General features: G+C 43.5%; 2 protein-coding genes across 3 annotated transcripts in view; one reads left to right on the top strand and one right to left on the bottom strand.

Annotated features, from left to right (window-relative positions):
• The window catches only part of PHC3 (polyhomeotic homolog 3), a 352,648-nt gene that overhangs the window by 162,691 nt on the left and 166,598 nt on the right, over positions 1 to 23,359 (top strand). The gene's annotated exons all lie outside the window — the stretch shown is intronic.
• PRKCI (protein kinase C iota) overlaps positions 20,242 to 23,359 on the bottom strand; it is a 76,197-nt gene continuing 73,079 nt past the window's right edge. For both annotated transcript variants that reach the window (XM_069083562.1, XM_069083563.1), the window contains exon 18: positions 20,242 to 22,950. In XM_069083562.1, coding sequence (XP_068939663.1) covers positions 22,863 to 22,950 — 88 coding nt within the window. In that variant the 3' untranslated portion in view covers positions 20,242 to 22,862. The remainder of the gene's footprint in view (positions 22,951 to 23,359) is intronic.

Here is a 23,359-nt window from a genome sequence, read left to right as displayed (position 1 = left end):
AAAGGTTTTCTTGTGATTAAAGTAACTTGGTAAGATGAAAAGGAGAAGGGCTAGAATTTAACCTAGGTCTGATTGCAAACTCCTGTTTTTCCCACAGCCAAAACAGTCTCAGCAGTAAAGATTGACTCATTGCTGAACTGCTGAACCAGGCTGTTCCTATCCCCTGCCCAAGGGTAGGATCAGTCCCAGAACTTGGGGTGGAGCCAGACCTACAGGTGGGGATTGTGTCCCCAGACACTTAAGGTCTGAGGAATGCAGGGGTGGAAGACAAGCCAGTCATGACAAGTTTCCCCTATTCTAGTGAATCTGTTTGGTTCCTGATGCACACCTACTCACCGAAGTGAATAGCCAGACCTGTGAACCATAAGAGACAGTGAATCGGTGCCCGTTTTCCTGTAATCATAGGATTTCCTAAAAGGATTCAAATATTTCCCTCAAACCATAGTAGACAGAGGCACCTGTGCATTTCACCCTATGGAATGACATTCTCACATTATTCTTTTGTTGCTGTTGTTAATTGCAACACAGCTTTTCATTGAATTATCTAAGGACTGTGACCTTGTATAGAAAACTCCGGATGTTTATTAGGATTCAAATTCAACCTCTCATACTTACTAGCTGTGTGACACTGGGCAGGTCACTTAACCCTGTTTGCCTCAGTTTCCTCATGTGTAAAATGAGCTAGAGAAGGAAATGGCAAATCACTACAGGGTCTTTGCCAAGAAAATCCCAAATAGGGTCATGGACACAATTGATCAACTAAAGAACAACAACAGAAACACTCTCCCTCCCCTACCTTCCCTATTACTGTAAAGGGCGCCAGGTCTGACAGGCTCATAGCCTAGAAGTCATCCTGGCCCTCTCACTGTCCCTCACCCCCTATCCAAGCTGTTGCCAAGGGCTATCGATTTTACCTTTGCAGCATCTCTTGACTACACCCCCTTCTCTCCTGTGACCTTGCCCTCACCCTGGTGCAGGCTCTTATCATCACACACCTGGACTATTGCAATAGCTGCTGGGAGGTCAGTCTACCTCAAGTCTCTCCCTTCTCCAATCCATACTCCATTTAGCCACTAACATGATTTTCCTAAAGCTCAGATCTAATCATGTCACTTCCCTACTCAATAAACCAGTGTCTTCCTATCTCCTCCAATGTTCTCTTTGGCATTCAAAGTCCTTAATAGTCTAGCCCCCTCCTACCTTTCCAGTCTTCTTCTACCTCACTTCCCGCCACATACTGGACCCTGTGACACTCACCTCCTGGTTGTTTCAGGAACAAGGTCCTCCATCTTTCAACTCTGGACATTCCCTCCCACTGTTCCCCATTCTTGGATCACTCTCCCTCCTCTGCTCTGACTTCTGACCCCGCACCCCCACCCTGGCTTCTTTTAAACCCCAACCAAAATCCCGCCTCCTACAGAAAGCCTTCCCCAATTGTAAGCCTATGTGATGTCCTTGGGTCTGTTAGTGTAGCTTTGCTGCTAGCAGCATGGGAAGATGAAGGTGCTGTGTTAGTTCAGGGACATGAGTATCAGTTTGTTGTTGCTGAGCCTTTTTTCGGCTTCGGTGTGTCTTAGAACATGGAGACAGCTGGAGCTATTTCTATCTCTGGTGCATAACTTCTGTTTTGGAGATATTTGAGAGGTCCTAGGGATCGAAGAAAATGTCTAGTCCTCCATCTTGCTCCTCACAAGCCTCAGACATTGGCCTCAATTTTTTCACAGGCTGGAACTTTATGAAATTTGACCCCTAACCACCCTATCCATGCACCTCCCATTTCTATTTTTTGTCTGTTCCCCCCAGAAGCATCCCCTACCACCCATCCATCTGTCCCAGAGTCTCCAACAGTGTCTTGGAACTGGGATGACCCAGCAAGTAGTAAGGACTGAGGAAGGCAGACCCTGCTTCCCCTGCAGAGGGGTGGAGACCATGATTTATTTCTGATGGTATTGGATCTCTGGAGATACTGAAGATACATTGTTATACCTGGTAGGTAGGTTCTATTATACCCATCTATATAACATTCCCTATGCAGTCGTTGTTTTCAAAGAAAACCAGTGACGTCACGGGATGGCGTCTTCACTGATGGATGAATTGGATTTAAGTGCAGCAGAGTTACACAAAGTTGTCAGCCTCACTCTCTCTTCCTGAGTCATCAAAGTCCAGTGGCAGGACAAAAGTCCAGAAGACTGATGGGCCAAGAAACAGTGGATGACCTTGACATCTTCAATGTCTGACCAAGCCAGTTCTAAGCCCTCCACAGTGCCAGCTTCGGTCAACTTCATGGCCATTGGAAAAAAGTGTCCTTGTCTGCCCATTCTGCCAGGAGAAGCCTTCACATGCTTGGGATAGACATCCCCTACCTCACTGACAGGTTTGAGGCTTGTCAGGTACCCTCAACCTGGTTTAGCCTGTCTGCTGAGACTTGTTTGCCAGGGTGTGGCTGCTACACATGCTGCAACTTCTTGAACCCACAGGTGACAGTTGAGTGAATCAGGTAGAAACCAAAAGTGAATGAGCAGCCCAGAAAAGGCCTCAGCAGCCCTCAAGCCAGGGGTTCTAGTCCTCCCTGAGCACCCCCTATGCCCCCTAATAATATATTCTAACAATAATAATACATTCTATAATATTAATTGGACAGGATTGGACTCCAACTACAATACCTAGCTATCAATAGGCTTTTACAGGGGGTATGAGAGCCTAACAACGCATGTAACACTGTCTTTGTGGGCAAAAGTGTAATGTCTATGTGGTACAGTACAGAAAGTAACGCCAGAACAAAGGAAGTCATTGAGGCCTTTTTTAAAAAAATGCACAGAAGAGAACAGAAGCAAATTAAGAAGGAAGCACAGATAATCAGCAGTTTGAAAAGTAATATGTGGAATTTATCCCATACTTTAAAAAACAAAAAAGTAAGTGGGATGATTTCAGATACAATCCTCTGTGTTCTGTTCTCTACACAGAAATGTTCTTTATTCTGGTGCTTAAAAATTCAGAATAAAAAAAAATGAAACTTAACTTAAGGAAAAGGAAAAAGTACATTAAATCTAGAACAAAAGGACCCAGGGTCCATTCTAGTTCTGCCATCACTCCCCACTCCCTACATCCCTCATCTTCCCTGGGCTGCAAGGTAAGAGTGCTGGTCTGCATGGCCCTTTCTCTGCCCCAGCTCTAAATCTACAATCCTGTGAACGGTTTACGTGGTGCTTTTTGGAACATTCTTCAGTTTAAGTTGGGATGGTGCCCACTTACTAAAGCCTCACTAAATACTAACTTGGGGCAGAACGATTCATGCCTGAATGACAGACTGCTTTAGTATCACTTGGGAGCTTTTAGCTTGCACAGACCTGCTTTCTCCTGGCTCTCTTGTTTCCAATATGTTGATTCTCAGTTTCCTTGGGAAATCCTCATCCCCCACCCAGCCCCCACCAAACGTGGTGCTCCCTCTCAGGCTCTGAACTGGGTCTTCTTTTCTTTATCTGCTCTCTCCTTTGGTGAGCTTGTCAGCTTTCATGGATTTAGTCACCATCTCTATGTGTATAATTCCCAGATCTATGAATCGTTGGAGTCTCCTAAATTCCAGTCTGGCTTCCTTGATTTTCTTCAAGTCAAAGCTAAAATCTTATCTTCTATAGGCAGCCTTTTCTGACACACACCCCCCCCCTTAATTCTAGGGCTTTCCCTCTGATAATCATTTCCAATTGATCCTGTATATAGCTTGTCTGTACCCAGGTGTTTGCCTGTTTACTGCCCCATTACACTGTGAGCTCCCTTCTCAAGAGCAGGGACTGTCTTTTGCCTTTCTGTGTATTGCCAGCACACTGCTTGGCACATATTATAGGCATTTATCAATTCTTATTGACTGACTACATCACCAACTGCCTGCTGGACATTCCCATCTGGATGTACCATAGGCATCTGAAACTCAACATGGCCCAAATAGAACTCATTGTCTTTCTTCTCCTACTCCCCCCCTCCAAAAAAAACACTTTTTCCTATTTCTGTCAAAGGCATCGCCAGCCTTCGTGTGATTAGAAGAATGGCAGTATCATTAATAGAAAGAGAAACAATGCAGCTAGGAGAAAATCTAAATTCTGCTTTCAACATGCTGAGATGCCTATAAAAAATCCTGATAGAGATGTCTAGCAGACCAGTGGTGATATAAAAAAATATCTGCCTGGAGATGATCACTGGACCTAAAGAAACAGACGACATCATCAGAGGAGAGAAGAGGGGCAGAGCGGAGCCTCGGGGGACACCTCCACTTAGTGTGTGGGAGAAGACTGATCATCCTTCAAAGAAGACAGGATGAGCGGTTAGAAATGAGAACCAAGAGAAAGAGACATTACCTGAGTCAAAAGGAACAAGATGGCATTTAACAGTCTACAATTCAAGCTTGAAATGGTCACACTCACAAGGTTCTTAGTCTCAGAACCTTCCCTTCCCTTCCCTTCATACCCAATCTGCTTTAGGGGTTTGCTGACCTTTCGTCCACCCTGTCTCTTCCATCTGCCCCTCTTGTCTACACTTCCAATGCTTCTGCCCCTGGTCAATCTCTTGTCACCTCATTCCTAGACTATTACAATAGTATCTTCCTTAATTTTCCTGCCTCCAGTCTCTCTCCTCTCCAATCCATCCATCGAAATTCTCAAAGCACAGACCTGACCATATCTCCTTCTCCACCCACCCCCCATCCCCCAACATACAGTCAAAAACCTGTTATGACTCCATAATAAAATGCAGACGCCTCAGTCTGGTACTTTACTCCCTCCACAATCTGGTTGTTGTCCAATTCTCCAGCCTCCTTTCATGGTGAGGAAATTCCCTGTCCCGGTGCAGGTCAGTACCTTCTTTCTCTGTAACTTAAGACAGCTGCCTGGAGGTAGTAAGCAGTCAAGGAAAAAGCTAGTGAGCCAGTCTGGCTATTTCCTGAACTCAGCCCTCCATTCCCCAACTCCTGACCTTAGGCTGTCTCCCATGCCTGCAATGCACTTTCTTCATCTCTGCCTCCTCCTGCTCAACCACAGTAAGTATTTAGTAGGCACCTATGTGTCGGGTCCTGAGCCAAGGGTCACAAGGAAGGACAAAAGAATCGCCCCCGCCCTCAGCGAGCCCACAGTGGAAAGGGGGAGACAGCATGCAGGAGACAATGGACACACAAGGTGGGATTTCAGAGACAAGGCACCAGAATCAAAGGGTTGCATAACTTGCCCTGGGTCATCCAGTCAGTGTGTGCCAGAGAGGTGACCTGGACCCAGGTGTGCCTGGCTTCGAGGTTGGCTCTGAGTCACTAAGACACTACTTCCTTTGGTGAAATATGCATGCATCACCACAGCCTTCTCCTTGGCTCAGCCGCCAGACTCCCTCTGGCCTTTAGACTCTCACAGGCCCAAGCCCTGGGACTACTTCCTGCCTTAACAGAAGGCACACAATGTCAAGGCCAATTCATTTCCCTTCCCTTCCCCTCCCAGATAACCCTGACAAATGGATGGGGGCACAGGGGAGGTGAAGAGAAAGAAAAGAACATCAGAGAAATACTTGAAAAATGCCCAGAAAAGGCAGAAGGAACTTCAGAAAAAGATACAAACAGGGAAGGCTGGGTGCTGCTATGTTAAACTTAATATATATTTTTCTAAAAACCAAATTGTATTCAATAGAGGGTCATTGTTTCATATTCAGACCTTTTTATTCAGTTTTTCTTTGCAAATAGGAATATATTTACTGATATTTGTAATGTTCATATCATGTTTTTCTTTTAATTGAAGGGGGAAGGTGGGCTATAGAATTTCTAAGCTTTCCTCTTGGTCTGGGTCTTAAGATTACCCAATCGTTGCTGCTGGCTCCTCCTGTCTTCTAGCCAGACAGCTTACTTTTGGACTGGTGGGCTCATCCTTTCACTCCATAAAGATTTACCGATCTCAAACCACCCAGACTCCTCACTGCCTGAGCCGGCATGCTGTCTGGCCCTGATCTTGGACAGTGACAAGACTGATTACCTGGCTCCAGATCCCTACCAAGCCCCTGGCCCTGGGGGAGTGCCTTGATCCTCTGCTGATCTTGCTGTCTGAAGGAATACCCTTTGAGTTTCCAAAGACTAATATTCAACTCCCAGTCTCCAAGATCTGCTGCTGTCTTGCTGTTGATGCCTCCATAGAATGGAATGGAAAAGCATTTATTAAGCCTTTTCCACATGCTGGAGAAACAAATACAAGCTTGAGACAGTACCTACTCTCAGGGAGCCCATGTTCTAATTGGAGGAGACATAATGTGTCATGGAGGACTCATGTTTCTGTTTGGTTGACAGAGCATGGAAAGGCCAGGCAGTACTTGCCAGGCAGATGGCCAGTCCCTAAGGACCTTGGGGAGTAATGGCAGGGCAGATGGTCATTCCCTACCCCCCTAGGCTACCATCTGAAATACAGCAGACACAGGCAGATGTTAGGAGTGTTACAGTGTGTGGAGACTTTGGAGATGTGAAGAGTAAATACAAGAGAGACCTAACTAGGAATTCCAATACCTGGGGCAAAATCAGTTAAGCAGGAGGATGGAAAAGACTGGGGCAGGGACCCTAGGAGGCACCTTGAGGTGAGCTCATGCTTCCTCTGCTACTGGTCCTGATTTGGGGTATGGTATTCATAGCTTGCTCAAGTTGGCTGAGTCACGCTGGTGCTTCAGTGACCTGGGGGAGGGGGCGGGATGAGGTATGAGGGGGCATTAGCAATAGGACACTTCGGTAAGTAGGAGCACCAGCTGGGCAAGAGGGAGCAGCTTCTCAGGGTAACAGCGGAACAGAGGATGCCTGGTTATCAGCACTGTGCATGGTGGAATCACCCCCAAACCCTCCCCCAACTACCAAAATGGGTGCCTTGAGGCAAAGCTCAGTTGTTCCCTGTTAGTTACAGCTCTAAAGTAATAATCTCCTTACTGCCACTTGGCCAAAATCACTATACATATATATTGGGTTTCAGGGACATGACCAATGCCTCTTCCTACTCCCTCCTCCCTTCATTTGAATTGAGTTCACCAAATGTTGATTGAGTGCCTCACCATATGTAAATAATTACACTGAGCCCTGTGGGGAGTCGCATTTCAACAAAGGCCTATAGCAGGCAATGTACCATGCTCGGTTCTAGGAATGCAAGTGTGAATAAAAAAAGGATATAAGCTCAATAGCACAGATATGAAAGGTGCCTACATATACCACACAGCGGAACGTGATAAAAGCAAAAGAGGTCCAGTACAGGGAGATTTGAGGGAAGGAGAGACGGATTTCATCTGGGAGGGGGGAAGAGGGATGAAAGACTTCACAAAGTCAGACAGTGAGAGGAATAAGACAGGAATGAGAAGGGCATGCATTCCAGGCAAAGGGGATGAAATGCAAATGCCTGGGGTCAGGAGGTGAAATGCTAAGATCAGAGAACAGTTTGTGTTGTCTATTTGCCTAGAACTCAGAGTGAAGGAAGAGTAAGAATTTGTCCTGGAAAGGTCAGGTTGGAGCCAGATTGCTGAGATACCAAGCTATCAGACTGAGGACAAGACATGGTAACTGACTTAAAGTTACTTATTGTCTAACTAGGAGAGGGAAGCCTCGGACAGGACTACCTCTGACAAAAGGAAGATGGGGCTGATCTATTAGAAAGGCACAAAGCAGTATGGGGGCTCAGAGTGGAGAGGGGTGCCTTTCTGCTGGGGGGAGAGGAATCCAATGGCCATTGAAGGAATAAAATCCTTCCTGCTTGGGATCCGGACCCTAAATTCTGTTTTACATCAACTTGTCTTCTTGTAATTATATATCTTGACTCAGTAGCTTTTCTGGAATTAATCTGTAAACTAACTTTGCCCTCTCACAATTTCATGACCCAAAGTCTGTGCTCAAGAGCGGCTTCCCTGTCTTCCCTCAATCTTTACCATCAAATTCAGTTATCATGTCCTTTCTATGTGCAAGTCCCATATGGGAGGTCATAAGTTCACCAGCTTTCCTAACTCAGTTTCCCATCTCCACTCTTCCCCTGATCACCAGCATGGAAGGTATGAAGCTTACATTTTTGTTCACAGAACTATAGACTCTTGAAGGGCCCTGAGAGGCCATCTAGTCCTCTGAAAAAAAAGTCTCTTTTCCAATATACCAAACAAGAGATTGATCAAACTTTACTCCAAGAAGAAAAAATCCACCTGAATTCCCAAGGGAGTCCATTCCACTTTTGGACCTCTCTACCAATGATCTCTGCTGACATCAAGCCTAAATGATCTCTTTTCAGCTTTAACCCATCACTTCTAGTTCTGTCTCCTGTGGCCAAGCAGATTGACTCCACTCCCTCTTAGGACAGCTACCACATCCCCTCACCTTGACCCTGCCTTCTCCTCTCCAGGTTAAATATCCCTAGTTCCTTCAGCTGATCCTCAGGGGACATGGTCTTGAGAAGCAAAGGAAAGAGAAAGAAACTTGGAGTCATGGGACCTAAGTTGCCACCCTACTCCCTGTGTGATTTCTTACAAGTTGGTTAGCCTCTCTGGGCCTCAGTTTCCTCATATGTAAAATGAGGAGGTGGTATCAATAGTCTCTCAGGTCCCCATTTTGATCGATGGTCCTACCACTACTTGCCCATCCTTGTTGCCCTCCGCTACACGTTCTCCAGTGTACCAGCCTATGTCCTTCTTAAAAAGGGATCCCAGAACTGAACACCATACTCTGGGTGTACTGTGGCAAGACAGGACACAAAGAGAAGCAGCTTCCCTAGCTCTGGGAGTGATGCTTCTCTTCAGAGCTTGGTACCTTTTTCTTTGGCTGATATGTGATGTTGTTAACTCATATTGACTTTGCAGTTCTTTGGAAACCCTGATTTCTCTTTTTTTTCAGCTGAGCTTCTCCTCAACTACACTTTCCCCATCTTATTCTTCTATAGCTATTTATTTTTTAATCCACATGTAAGATTTTCTATCCATCCCTATTACAGTTCATCTTATGAGACTCAGTCTATTGCTTTAGCCTGTTAACATCTTTTGGGACCCAGACCTTGTCATCTAAAATGTTTTCTATTCTTCCCAGCTTGGTCTCTTCTAACACTCGATAAACACACCACTTGTGCCTTTAGCCATGCCACTCATAAAAACTGTCAAACAGCCCAGAGCCAAGCACAAATGGCTAGGACATCCCACTGGAGACTTTCCAAGTTGACATCAAGCTATGAACAATCGCTCTTTGGGTCCAGCATTCAACTGAGTCCTAGCTTTATGCCATCATCTCCCCATGTTTTTCAAAAGACCTTCATGAAAAATTTTGTCAAATGTTTTTCTAAAATCTAATTAAACTACTCTCCCCACATTCCTCTGACCCACCAGCAAGAAATGAAAACAGGCTTAGTCTGGTATCACTGATTCAAGTTAAGACCACCTGATCATAGCTCTCCTTTCTAGACAGTCACTAACCGTCCCTTGAATGATTCTGAAATTATGTCCAGAGTCAAAGTAAACTCCCTGGCCTCTGCTTTGCAGGCATCAGTCTCTTCTCTTTTATGAAAACTAAGTCAACATTTGCCTTTCTTTGGTCCTTCTTGGTTCTCTGTGAACTACCAGAAATGGAGGCTTATCAAATTCTTTCAGGCAGCAAAGACTTGAACTTAACAGGGGCATCAAAGTGTCCTATTACTAACTCTATTTACCTTGGGTGGGGCAGCTAGGTGGCAGAGTAAATAGAGCACCAGGCCTGTCATCAGGGAGACTTGAGTTCACAATCCCTCAGACACTTACTAGCTGTGTGACCCTGGATAAGTCACTTAACTCTGTTTATCTCAGTTTCCTTATCTGTAAAATGAGCTGAAGAAGAAAATGGCAGATCAGTCCAGTATCTTTGCCAAGAAGACCCCAAATAGAGTCAGACACATCTGAAACAACTCCATAACATTTATCTTGGGTATCAACTTTCTGTGAGTCATTTTTCTTCTGCCCTTTCTAGTCCATATTTGTAAAGCACTCAGCAGAGTAGCTGGCACATAGTAGCTGTTTAATAAATACTTGTTCTTTTCCCCCTTTTCTTCTTGAAAAAGTAGATAAACATTTATTAAGCACCTGCTATGTACCAGGCACAGTACTAAGCACTGGAGACAGGCAAAAGACAGTCTTCTCCTACAGGGAGCTCAGAACCTAATGGGGGAGACACCAGGAAAACAAATATGTACAAACAAGCTCTATACAGGATAAAAAATAATTAAAATGTAAATAGATTGTATAAATATATACTATTTAAATTAAATATAAATATATACAAATATAATTATTTGTATTTGCGAGGGAAGAGATGGAAGGCTGGAAAACAAAAGCAAGTTAAGAAGCATGACTCTCATCATCTTTAAGTTAGTATGCTCTTATCTCCCTTGGAAAGGGCCCTGTCCTTTCTTTCATCTTCTTTCCCCCAACACAGTGAAAAACCACCTTTTTATGGGCTCCCATGAAATCATTTGTCCTCTCCATGCAGATGATTTTCAGATCTATTTATCTAGCCCTAGCCTCTCTCTTCACCTTCATTCAGTCTTGCATTTCAGATGCCTATTGGGCAGCTTAGAATGGATGTCCTGTAGATATCTCAAACTGAACGCATTTTCTTCCCTCCCCTCTTCCTAACTTCATTATGATTGCTGAGGGCATCAGCTTCTTCCCAGTCACCCAGGCTCACAACCTAGGTGTCATCCTCAGCTTCTCACTCTTTCTCACCTAATAAATGAGCTGCCAGGTTCTGCTGATTCTACCTTCATAACATCTCTCCTATAGTCATTCCCCCTTCTCTGACACTGCTATCACCCCGGCATGGGCCCTTATCACCTCATACCTGGACTCTGGAAATAGACAATGACTGCCCACCCTACCTGAAGTCTCTCCCTACTACAGACCACTCTCCACTCAACAGTCAAAACAGTCTTCCTAAAGTGCAGGTCTGACCATGCCACTCTCCTGTTCAATAACCTACAGTAGCGCTCTATGGTGCCCAGGATAGCAGTGCCCCCTCCCCTTCCAGCCTTCCCACATTTCTGTCCCCTCCACACCTGTGATCATTCTTTTGATTCACCCCTCAACGCCCCTTGCCTAAGACACTCCATCTCTGCATGGTTCGTTTTCATAAGCTGTCCTCCGTGCCTGGAATGTTCTCTGCTCATCTCTGCCTCCTGCTTCCTTCAAATCCCATCTAAAATGCAGCCCTGCAGAAGCAGGAAGCCTTTCCCAGTCATCCTTAATCTCCAATTCATCCTGTATTGTGCTTCTTATTTGGACACAGTTGTTTGTATGCTGCCTCTCCCCCCATTAGACTGTGAGAGCCTTCAGGGGCTGTTTTTGCCTTGTACCCCCAGCATTTAGCACTTTGCTTGGCACGTAAAAGACGTTTAATTAGACGCTTGCTGACTTTTTAGTCAGTCATCCTCAACAGCCTTAGCTCATTCTGACTTCCATCATTCAGCTTCAGTCCATACCTTCCGTGTTTCCCCGATAATAAGACACTGTCTTATTTTTTTGGACAGAAAAACACCAGAGGGCTTATTTTCAGGGGAGGGCTTATTTTAATGAACATTGACAGCAATTTTAATAAACAGGTAAATGTGAACAAAAAAAATGTACCTTTATTCAATAATGAATTCAATAAAGAACAGGATGACGCGTTCACTGCTGCAGCTCTGATTGGATGCAGCTCGGAGTGCGGCGTGCGTTTCAGGGTGGGGGAGGAGGGGGATGGTGCATACAGAAGGTACCGTAATGTAGTGTGTAGCGCAGGGGATCACCTTCACTACAGTAGCAATCTCAATAGGGCTTATTTTCGGGGGAGGGCTTATTTTAGAGGAATCTTACACAGTAAGGGGAGGGCTTATTTTCGGGATAGGTCTTATTATTGGGGAAACACGGTTTTAAAAATCTCAGTTGGATGGGGTGGCTAGGTGGCACAGTGAGTAAAGCCCAGCCCCGGATTTGGGAGAACCTGAGTTCGGTTCTGGCCTCAGACACTTAACACAAAAAAACTAGCCATGTAACCTTGGGCAAGTTACTTAACCCCAATTGCCCTCCAAAAGGCAAAAAAAAAATCTCAGTGGGTCGATTCGTTCTTTATTAATCACCTTCAGTTTCTTTAGGCAAACTACCCCTTTATTTCCTCAGGTACCTCAGTTTCTCTTTGTGCCTTCTGAATTTCACCCTTGATAGCTTTCCATCTTTCTTGGGCTGAAAGGAAATCCCTTGTGGAATTTTAGTCCCTGAAATTCTATCTAGACTTTCTTTGAACTCTGAAATTTGATCTCTCATGAAGGGAACCAGTTATAACATGCCTGGATTTTTCTCTTCTTCTGTACCACAAATTCTAAGATCCCTTCCTTCCATTTCTACCTCATCCACCAGTTCCATTGTGCTGGGGGAATCACCAGGATATAGTTTAACTTCACAGATTCCTCCATATTTTGAATAAGAAAACTATTACTTAGGTAGATTTTTGAAAAATTGTATCTCCTTTGGTTTTGAAAGTCCCATCACTAATATATTTATTCCCTGTCATGGAAGTTGACAATCTCCCCCCCCCCCAAAAAAAATGTCTCATCTATTTCCTCCTGTGTAGGTGGTCTGTAGTCTATTCTATTGACAATATTACTTCTATTTCTCCTTTCACTGATTTTCATTCAGATGCTTCCCTCCCTCTCCTTTGTTTCCTGGCAATGCTATCCAACCACAATGATCCCCCCTGGCCCCCCCCCCCCCCCTCACCTTCCTGCCTTGCTTTTATCTCACTTTCTGTTGTTATTGTTCAGTTATTTCAGTTCTGCCAGACTCTTCTTAACCCCATTTGGAGTTTTCTTGGCAAAGATACTGGAGTGGTTCGCCATTTCCTTCTCCAGCTCATTTTACAGATGAGGAAGCTGAGGCAAACAGGGCTAAGTATTTAGCTTATTCATTTCAAAAAAGACAGGTGTTTTCAAAGCAATATTCTGCTCATGGGTCTCCCACTAAGTCTCAATGATACTCTTAAGATCAAATGTATCTGTTGCTTAGGATATCTAATCCACCTTACTTATTACATATACATTTGTGGCTAGATATTTGAGATCATGAGTTTCATCATTCAACCCTTAGTTCAGTGCCTGGAACAGAACTAATAAAATCATGCTTGATTGATTTCTTTCCTGAATTTTGTGTCATGTAATAAATGTTCTCAGTGTGGTCTTCCCATCTTTAGCCTTCCCTTGAATTTGATGTTGATAATGATATTTCCTATTAACTAGCTGGTGGTCTGAATGCACAGAGACATCATGTTCAGAAATAGCTCGCAAGTCAGTCATCAGTTACTAAAGAGATAGTAAATTTTATTTCTTTATGGTGTTGTTCATTGTTTGTTATTTCCAACACTCTTCTGAGTCTCTCCATATCTTCATTATCTTTTGAGTACCACTGGCAGCATAGCGATAACCCAATTAATAATGATAATAGCTAATATTTCCATGATGTTTTAAAGTTTTGGCAAAGTACTTTACATATAGTATAACAGCCAGCATAAAAGTGCTATATTAATTAAAGCAATTACAAGGAATGAAAGAAGGAAGAGAGGAAAGAAGGAAGAAAAGGAGGAAGGAAGGTAGGAAAGAGAAAGGAAGGGAAGGAAAGTGAAAGGAAAGAAGGAAGGAAGGCCGGGAGTAGGGAGGGAGGAAGGGAAGGGAGGAAGGGAGGGAGGGAGGGAAGGAAAGAAGGAAGAGAGGGAGGGGGGAGGGAGAAAGAGAGGAAGGGAGGAAGGAAGGAAGGAAGGAAGGAAGGAAGGAAGGAAGGAAGGAAGGAAGGAAGGAAGGGAGGGAAGGAGTAAGGAAGGAACTCCATCATCATAATGCCCCCCTCCCCCCTCCCTCCCAGTAAGCTCACCACCAGAAAACCCTTTATCATGGCAATTGCTTTAGCTTTGGTTCTCATCATCCCCCTTCATGGCTTCTGCCCCTCTGACTGGAAGGCAGTAACTCCTCCCAAACTTCCCTTGAGGGAGGCTCAAAAATACCAACCATCTCTTCATTTGCCAGTAGCTGTCCCGCTTGGTTTCAGCTCCACCAGCATCTTTATGTCCTCCATGGCAGCGTACCTAGCATCTCCCCAAGTCTTTGTCTTCCCCCATTAGACTGTAAGTCCTTGAGGGCAGGGGCTATCTTTCCTCTTTTATTATTTGCATCCCCAGCACTTCACCCAGTGCCTGGCATATAGCATGCTTCCAAAGGGGTTCACAGCCCCAAAAGATCTCTGCTCTAATGGAGCAGAGGCAGTTAGCTGGTGTAGCAGCTGGGGTGCTGGAGGCAGGAAGACCAGAGTTCAAATCCTACCCCAGGCACTTACTAGCCCTGTGACACAGTAAGTCACTCTCAGCCTCAGTTCCTCATCTGTACAGTAAAGGGCTGGATCTATGCTATGGATTGAACATAGGGGACAGCTTCAGTCACCTAACAGGAATGTGACCTTCTAGAGTGAGACTGGAATTTTCAGGTAGAGATATATTTGTTTGGTCAAACATACTAACAATCTGACATCCTTTGGCCACATTCAAAATTTTTCTGCTGGTAGTAAAATGCTCCATCTCATCCCAAATACTATAAACCACGTAGTTTAGAATTTTTCATGGTTTCCTAAAAGATTCTTCGGTGCTTTAAAGAGAGGAGAGATTTCATCCCTGCTAGTTGCATCCTTACTATGAAGTTACAACCTCCAGATTATCAAGTGGAATTAACAACACAACAAATCAAAAATAGCTGTTTGATGAAAACTTGTGAAAGGGAGAGTGTGAGGCTGTTGGATGGGACTCTACACCCGACTGTACCAACCCTTATTTGAGGCAGTCAAGTAAATGAATGTGAAATTTTGCAAGGAGAATAAATAGAACTATTATAAGTTCTAACAGTACAAAGGGAGAAAAGATTATTTTCTTCAAAAATAAATTAATTGAATGAATGAACAAGCAAACAAATGAATAAAGGAGAGCTTTGGGGGTTTCCATATGGTTTCTGTCTCATCTTACTAAGCACCATGGAAAACATGGTAGACAATGTATAAAACAGCAAATTTGAGAGCTAATAAAATCAGACTTAAAACAAGCTGCATGTGTGAAGATTTGTGGTTTCATATATATGCCTCTTTTTCTGTTCTTTTATGTGGAAATGTTCATGTTTGCTGATGTTTCCAAAGTCCATAATAAAATAATTTTTTTAGAAAGGCATGTATAGCAGTTGGATGGGAGATAGGCAATAGATACCAGAATTGGAATTGAATTTGTTATTTCCTCCAGGTGAGGACATTCCATCTACCAAAAGCAGGTCAGCATCTACTCTGATATAGGTACCTACTAATATACTAGATCCTACTAATATACTAATGCTAGACACCTACTCTGTCTTAGGTACTTCCTAAAGCAGAAAGGTCTAGTAATTTACCCCAGGCTTACATAGCAGGTCTCAAACGCTCCATCCAATGCACTAAGCTGTCTCTCGCTATAGAATAATATTTTCTTTCGAGAGACAGTATCGTTAGATGACACCTGATTCAAGTCCCAAATGTGCCACTTTCAAGCTGGGTGATTTGGGGACAATTCAATCTCAGAACTGTTTCTTCAAGTATAAAATGGGGGTAATATTTATACTACCTGCCTCCTGGTTTTCTATTCATGGAATTTAGAGCTAGCAAGGGCTTTAAGGAATTATCTCCTCCAATTCCCTCATTTTGTTTAAAAATAAATAAAGGGCCCCCATGGGCCCAGAGATATGCAGTCACTTGCCCAAGGGCACACAGGTAGTAAGTTACAGATCCAAGGCTCAGCCTTGGCCTCAAGTTTTCTGACTCACAGTGAGACAAAGGAGGCAGTTTCGGCGTCCCAGGCTTCAGTGAGTCTGTATGGCTGCTCCCTTTGAGTCTGCCCATGCCGGGGTCAGCTGCTCTCCCATCCACATGAACTGCTATTCTCCCTGACTCTGTGAAACGCCAATTCTCTCTGAAACCTCCCTGACTGATGGGTGATGACCCTCCCTAGATTCTGAGGTAGGGCCAAGTCTAGCCTGGGTCTTAAGTCCATTCTCCAGTCTTCTGCAAGCCTAGCTACCTCTCCCAATATGGCCTCCAGATCTGAGAGAAGTCTAGAAGATTGTGTCGTTGTAACCAGAAGCACATCACCTGGGGCCTGGAGGCAAAGCTGAAGACAACACACGGGTTTTTAAAGCTGAATGGGAAGAAACAAGAGGATTCAAGAAAGAATCAGGGGATCCAACATTAGGAGCTGCCAGCAACCTCAGAGGGCAGAGGCCTTCGAGGGCAACCTTTGTTTTCGAGATGAGGAAACTGGGATCCAGAGAGTTGACATATGAAGGAAGAAGAGCCCAGAGTCATTACTAGATGGGGACTCCCAGTTAAAACATTCCAGTTCCTGCATGGATGGGATTCAGGTTACAGATGCCATATTTTATCCATTCTGTAAAATCAAAATTGCACATTATTTGAAAACGGCAGCGTGGGGGTCACTCCCAAAACTGCTTATAGGATAATAGATTTTGAGTTGGAAGGGACCTTAGAATCCAACCAAGTCACTTCACAGATAAGGAAATTGAGGCATAGGACAGTGCTTTGCCCAGGGTTACACAGCCAGTGGCTTCATCTGGTTTAAATCCTGACTGCAAGCTCAGTACCCTATCCCTGCTCCAGACCTGTCATAGTGTGAGCCATATTCCCTCCCTCCCCTAGAGCTGAGAGCCTGGAAGACAGACGGAAATGCTGGTCGATCTGGTAGCTTGCTGTCCTTGCCATGTCCACAGATGGGGTCAGGATTGGAGTCAGGACCCAGGCACCTGATGGATCATTTAGTCCAGCCCCCCTTCATTTACTGAGGAGAAAACTCGAGATCTAAGTGGCTCACACCCAAGGTTTTGAATCCAGACTCTGAGTCTCCAAATCAGAGGCTGTCAACTTTTGTAAAGAAAAACATTTCATTTTGTATTCTGGCATTAGCACCAAATGAAGTGAGCATTTCCATAGATACTGCAGAACAGGGAAGTATTGTGCAAACTGCCATTACCTAAGTCTCGTTTGTAATTTTAAGTCCATAACACAAATACAACATGTAATTTTCAAAGCTGTCCTGCTTATCTGTTGCCCAGGTGGCCTCCTGCTCTCTTATCTTTGGCAGGGGAGGAAGGGAAACCTGCCCCCATCCCACCACCCCAATTGAAAAAAATATGCATAAGCAAAACAAAGCCCCAGATTGAGCATGCCCCAAAAGTGCACACCTTGAGTCCATGCCCTACAGGACCCATGGGGAGCAGGCTTCATCCTCAGACCCCTGAATCAAAGGGGATCACTGCACTGATCACTCCCTAACAGTGTACTTACTCTTGTAGACATTCGTTGGGGTTCTGTTCACTCAACTCTGCATTAGCTCACCGGGCTTCTCCCAAACCATCCCCTTCATAATTTTTTTTTTAAAGATTAGTACTCATTTTTATTGTTTTCTTTTTTTTGGAGGGCAATTGGGGTTAAGTAACTTGCCCAAGGTTACACGGCTAGTTTTTTGGGTGTGGGTGTTAAGTGTCTGAGGCTGGACATAATTTCTTAATGGGGCAATGACATTCATATGCTAAAATTTGCTGGGTCACTACCCAATTGACAAGTCAGCTTCCCATACAGCTACATTGGCCCCTAGTGGGGATGACAGGCACACAGTCTGAGATGGGAGTTTCAAGGTCAAGGACTTGAACCCCAGCTCAGTCACCTATGCCTCCATACTCCTTCAGTCTACCATCTGGGAGAACACAACTCTATTTATAGTGCGAATCAGTGGCAGAATAGTTTAATATAGGGCCAGTTCTGAAAAAAATGTTCCTACTCCAACGACAGAAAAGATTTCTTTAGAAGGAGCTTATTTTGTAACTCTGATCAAGTCACTTGTGCTCTGAACCCTACTTTCCTCATCTATAAAATGGTGATAACAGCATTTGCCTCATGCTATACATAGAGTCTTATGAACCCTTAAGTAAATCCTAGCTGCTATTAGCATTATGACTTGCTTCAACAGATCTGGCAATGCTCCCACTAGTACAAACTACCACCCCTTCAGGCCACCTCTCATCACCTCTTTGGTCCTCCAAAGGAGCATCCATTCTATTTAGTGTCCTGGAGGCTTTCTTTCTTGCACTACTTTGCAAAACCTTAAAGTTTAAATGTTAAACCACAATGGTAAAATACAATAGTACACACAGCAAACAAACCAGCAAAGCTTTGGTATGCTGGGGTTCAATCAGTAAGAAATTAATTTTAGGCTGAGTGGGGACCCCATTTCAGGCTACTTTGTTTGGAATCTGGGGCTAAAAGACTCTAGTCATTTGCTCTAGACATATTTATTATTCTTTTCACATTTTATGTCCTCTCTCATGATGTAAAATCTGGGTAAAAAATTGTTTTTTTATAGAGGTTAATTACATTTACATGAGTTTAGCCGTAGCCAAACTATGCATAATTTAAGAGCCACTGGGTGGACCCGGAGAGCTCTGCTCAAATTACAGACCACAGTTAATTTATATCACGGGAATTCAAGTCTGGCCAGTCTTTCATAGGTTACAACCGCCAGGGACCCGGAGCAGTCCTTTGCTGAAACTGACAAAAGCATCTCAGCTTTTAAAGATCTGGCCGGAACCTTTCTGTGGCCTTTCCTGCCTAGAGTTTGCATTGGCTCAGCCTACACACCAAAGACAACTTCTGCTAACACCCCAAAGCTTATTTATTGAAAGCATTTGTTCTAGGAAACACTTCTGGCTTGATCCCATGACCATGAGCTATCTTACACCAAGATTTATGCAGACTGAAGATGGAAATTAAAAAAAGAATCAGCAATCCTTTTTGTTTCTTCAGGTGGAAAAGCATCATTAAAAATACTCATTATTAAACTCAAATAGGCAAACAGGAGCACAGAGCCCAACAAGCCTATCATACTGTGCGGCCAATATAGCCCCCCTCTGCAGTCCTGACCTTGATCCTTCTTTCTGTAAGGATATCTGCCCAAGACCTAAATTAAGGGAAGACACTTGACAGCTTTTCTCCCTTACCCATCCAAGACCCAACTCCCATTTCTTGGCACAGAAAACAGACATATAATCTTGCAGAGAATGTATATTTTAAGACACTTGGCTTTTGCCGCTGCATCTTGCCTGGGGTTCGGCACAGCTGTCTAGCTTCCTCAGGACGTCTGCTCCGGCTGCAGTTGTCCAGACCAGATTGTAAGGGCAGGGGCTGGGTTTTTACTGTTCGTCTCATGGCGCTTGTAAAGTGGTTTGTGCAGGCAGACATTTAAATATAACTTGGTGAGAGTGAGCATGCTTGTATGGTTGTCTTGATTCCACAAAACTCAGCTAGAATTCCATAAGGAATTCCAAAAATCTAGGGGGCAATTAACCAAAATGTTTCTTTTTTCACGTGGTAAATCTGAAACTATCTGCTGATCTGCTCCAGTAAACCTAGAACACAGAGATTGGCCACCTGAGACCTTGGAGGCGGAGCTCCAAGGCACTAGTAACCATGCCAAAAAGCTCATGGTTCAATGTGTCTTTAAACAATGTTACCTGGCTTGACACCGTCTAGCCCCAGCCCTGAACTTGTGCCTAAGGCACAGGCATCAAAGCTTGACTTCAAGCTGGAACATGCTTTCTGTAGTGACTTGCAATTCTTGGAATTGGAGGCAAACTCCTTTCTGAAATCCATCATGATGGTGCCTGATAAAAGCCAGTGCAGGCAATGATGATTGCCACATCGAAGCCCCTACAGGGAGAAGGGGATCCTTCAGGTGGCCTCCTTCCATCTGCTCTGCCAGGACAGGTGGGTGCTGAGGGCCATCTCTCTGGAGGTATAGGACTCCCAAAGAGACGACAAGCGAAAACAGCAACCCCGCTGGCCCAGTGATAAAACCCCTTTGAGATCATCAACCTTGAAATCAAGTATTTATCGAGCATAATAAGTAGGCTTCTCATATAAGAGCAGAAAAAAATGAATGCTAAAGAGTTGAAATTATATTGGAAAATTTGCCTGGCTACAAAAGGTATCCAAATAGTACCTTATTCTTATACTTGGGAGAACACAAAATTCCACATTTAAAATTTTTTTCATTAGATTCCTTCATTGAACACAAATCTGACAAATCTCCAGTATTTTTTATATAAAACTTCTTTAATGACACTAAAATGTCCACTACCACCCCTCCTCTGTCCCCCAAAAAAACACTTGTATGAGGACTATTATAAACATTTTATTTAAAGACAAAGTAAAAAAAAAAAGGTGCACAAATACAGATTACAATATTTTTGAGTATTTCACATGAAAGAAAACATGTAAATTGTATCAGTACTGAACGAGCAGGGTACCTGGAGTTCAGTCTTCACACAAATAAAATGAGGTCACTCCAACAAACATGTCATGCTTATGAAAAATAAATCTTATTTCCTAGAAACCCAAAGTTCTGACTACTCTGACTGTCCAATGCCTGATTTCCCTGCTGAATAATTTTGAGACAGCCTCTACACCAAAAGTTAAAAAAAAATTGGCATGGCACTTAAAAGGGTGTGGAAAAATGAAAAATAAGTAAAAACCTATTTGCAATGGCAATCTGTATAAAATTTACACATATTCGTTTTTAAAAATTATATTAAAACCAAAGGCCACCCTGGAGGTTAAAGCCACATCATAGAAAAATGCATATCACCTGTAACATGACTGGTAGAAAACTGATCAGTTTTGTGCAGACATTTCAAAATGAAGACTCCAGTTAGTCATGTCTTTAAATAGTGTTTAAATGATGAGAACAGTAAATGCACTTCTGGCCCCAACTGTTTTGTACCAAACAGCGTTCCTGAAATCAGGTCACGGGACAAAGACAAAGACAAGCCTAGGGACAGAGGAAGCATCACCACTGAGTTCAAGATCAATACCTTCTGATGACAGATTTCCCACCAATGACCTGGGGCAAACCCTTTGGGTCTCCAAAACTAATTTTAGATTATAACTACCTAATAAACAAAATGAAAATAAACTACCATTAGATTATAATTTTGTCTTCTTTGAATTTCTCCATGTAGGCTAGGCATAGGAAAAGCAAAGAGATTACAGAACAGAGTACAGCTTCTAAAGAAAAAGAAAGGAGGGTAAGAAAAATTCATAAAATGTACAGAACCAATTCCTTAAGTCATTCTGAATTTAGGACTACATCTGACTGCCTTCCCACAATTAAATTTTTAATAAGTTTGGGAATGTACAGGCAATTTCGATGCACAGGGTTATTCCAGCTTCCAAATTACTCTCTCAAAAAAATAATGAAAGGATGATACTTTTGGCATTTATTCAGCCAATAAATTTCTCAAACGTATGAATATTTATTCAAAAATAGCTTAAAGAGTCTGCCTTCTTACTCTATATTATATCTGTTATCTACATAAGAAGAGTTTATAAAATCCAGAGTGAGCGGAATTATGGCCAGTTTTCTCTAACATTTATTATAATCATTTTTCTAGGATCTCATGGAAGATTCCAGGGAGAAAATCGGCAAGTATTCATATGGTAATTATCAAGAAGACTCTAATTCAGTCGCCTCAGTAGGAAGATAACATCTCCTCCACATATCAAGTGGTAAAGGTTTTGTTTGTAAATGCATGCCAATTCCACTGGCTAAATGTAGTGCTGTTTCAAGTCTGGAAGCAGGGGCATTTCTCCTGGCTCTTGCAACAGCCTCAAAGAAACCATCACTGAATCACAAAAGAGCAGCTGTGGAATTCTTCCCTGGAGTGGGGGTTGGGGGGGAATAAATAGGATCTTCGGCCTTCTCCAACTCCAACCACCCATTCTTGCTGGACAATTTTTACTTTCTGCATCCTGGCGGCTTGTTGGGTTGGTGTGCCCTGGTTCCTTGGCATCCTCGTTAGCTGATGCCCCCAGGTATATAAATTTCTGGCCAAGAGTCTCAGAGGGGCACTGGCTCTTCCCTTGGGATCCCAACAGGGCAATACTCTGAGCCCGCTGACCAACAGCTTCTGGAGGACCCGGTATTCTCCTGAGTGGATAGTACACCCACCAGTTATAAGGAAGCAGCATCTCTCTCAGGCCCATAGATTTAAGGACTGTCATAAAGTTACAAGACTGACTACTCAGGACAAGATGGAAACATAAAACTGAACTCCTAGAGATAAAGAACAGAGGGCAGCTAGGTGGTACAGAGAATAAAGCACCGGTGCTGGAGTCAGGAGGACCTGAGTGCAAATATGGCCTCAGACACTTGACATTTACTAGCTGTAGGACCTTGGGCAAGTCACTTAACCCCAATTGCACTGCCTTCCCTCCAAAAAAAAAAAAAAGAGATAAAGAACAGGAAAATGTATTTCAAAGCCATCTTACTCCTCCAAAACGACACTCTTCCCCACCACCAGAGCCACCACTGCCGCCACCACCACTGCTTGTGACTAGTGCAACTATGAGAGGCTTAGACGACGCTATTTCACAGTGTGCCGTGATGCGACACGCCAGGTCTTCTTCCAAAGCAGTAACAAGTGTGTCTTTCAAATAAAAGGACACCTCTTAGCAAGCTACACGAGAGCCTCAACCACTCCTGCAGCTGCCCCCTCCGGCACAGCTCCATCCGTCCTGGTCCGAGTCTCTGGAATGTGTTTGCAGAATTCTTCTCGCAGTTGAACTTAAATGTGATCGTTTGGTCATTATGACCAGGGATAAATGATACCGAGTGTGCCACAGAGATGACAAATTTAAAATGCTCAGCTTATTCTACATGTTTGCATCCAAACTGGGAACTCGTTATCCATGCATTATGGGATGACGCAGGCAAAAGGCATGAAGCCCAATCAGACACACTCTTCTGCAGACATTAAGAGGGGATTGATATACTCGAAGCCTTCAAATTCAGACTGGTCAATCTTCTTCACGATGTCACTGTTGGGAGAGAAATGTTTAACAATGTTTAAGAAGAGGGTGTTGGTAGCCACAAACTAATTAAGACAGCAAACTGGTAAAGAAGGTATGTTAAAACTATAAATGAGGGGAAAATCTACAAAAACAAGGCTTTACAAAATGTACAGGCATCAAATATAAATCGCTTGGGTCAGGGGTCCTTAACCTGGGGTCTGTGAACTTGGAGGAAGAAAAAAAAAACACCTTTCTTTTCAATAACCTAATTGAAATTTAGTATTCCTTTCCATTTTTAATACTTTACTCTGAGAATGAGTGTATTGATCTCAGAAGACAACAGGGTCCATAATGTGCACTCACACATGTGCAAGCATGTGTATACACACTCTCTCTCTCTCTCTCTCTCTCTCTCTCTCTCTCTCTCTCTCTCTCT

This window comes from Petaurus breviceps, unplaced genomic scaffold, assembly GCF_028583685.1.
Source record: "Petaurus breviceps papuanus isolate PSGF00001 unplaced genomic scaffold, PetGlider_PUasm1.0 173, whole genome shotgun sequence".
Classification (NCBI taxonomy): domain Eukaryota; kingdom Metazoa; phylum Chordata; class Mammalia; order Diprotodontia; family Petauridae; genus Petaurus; species Petaurus breviceps.
The sequence above is the reverse complement of the archived record's forward strand: the minus strand, read 5'-3'. Positions and strand labels throughout refer to the sequence as shown.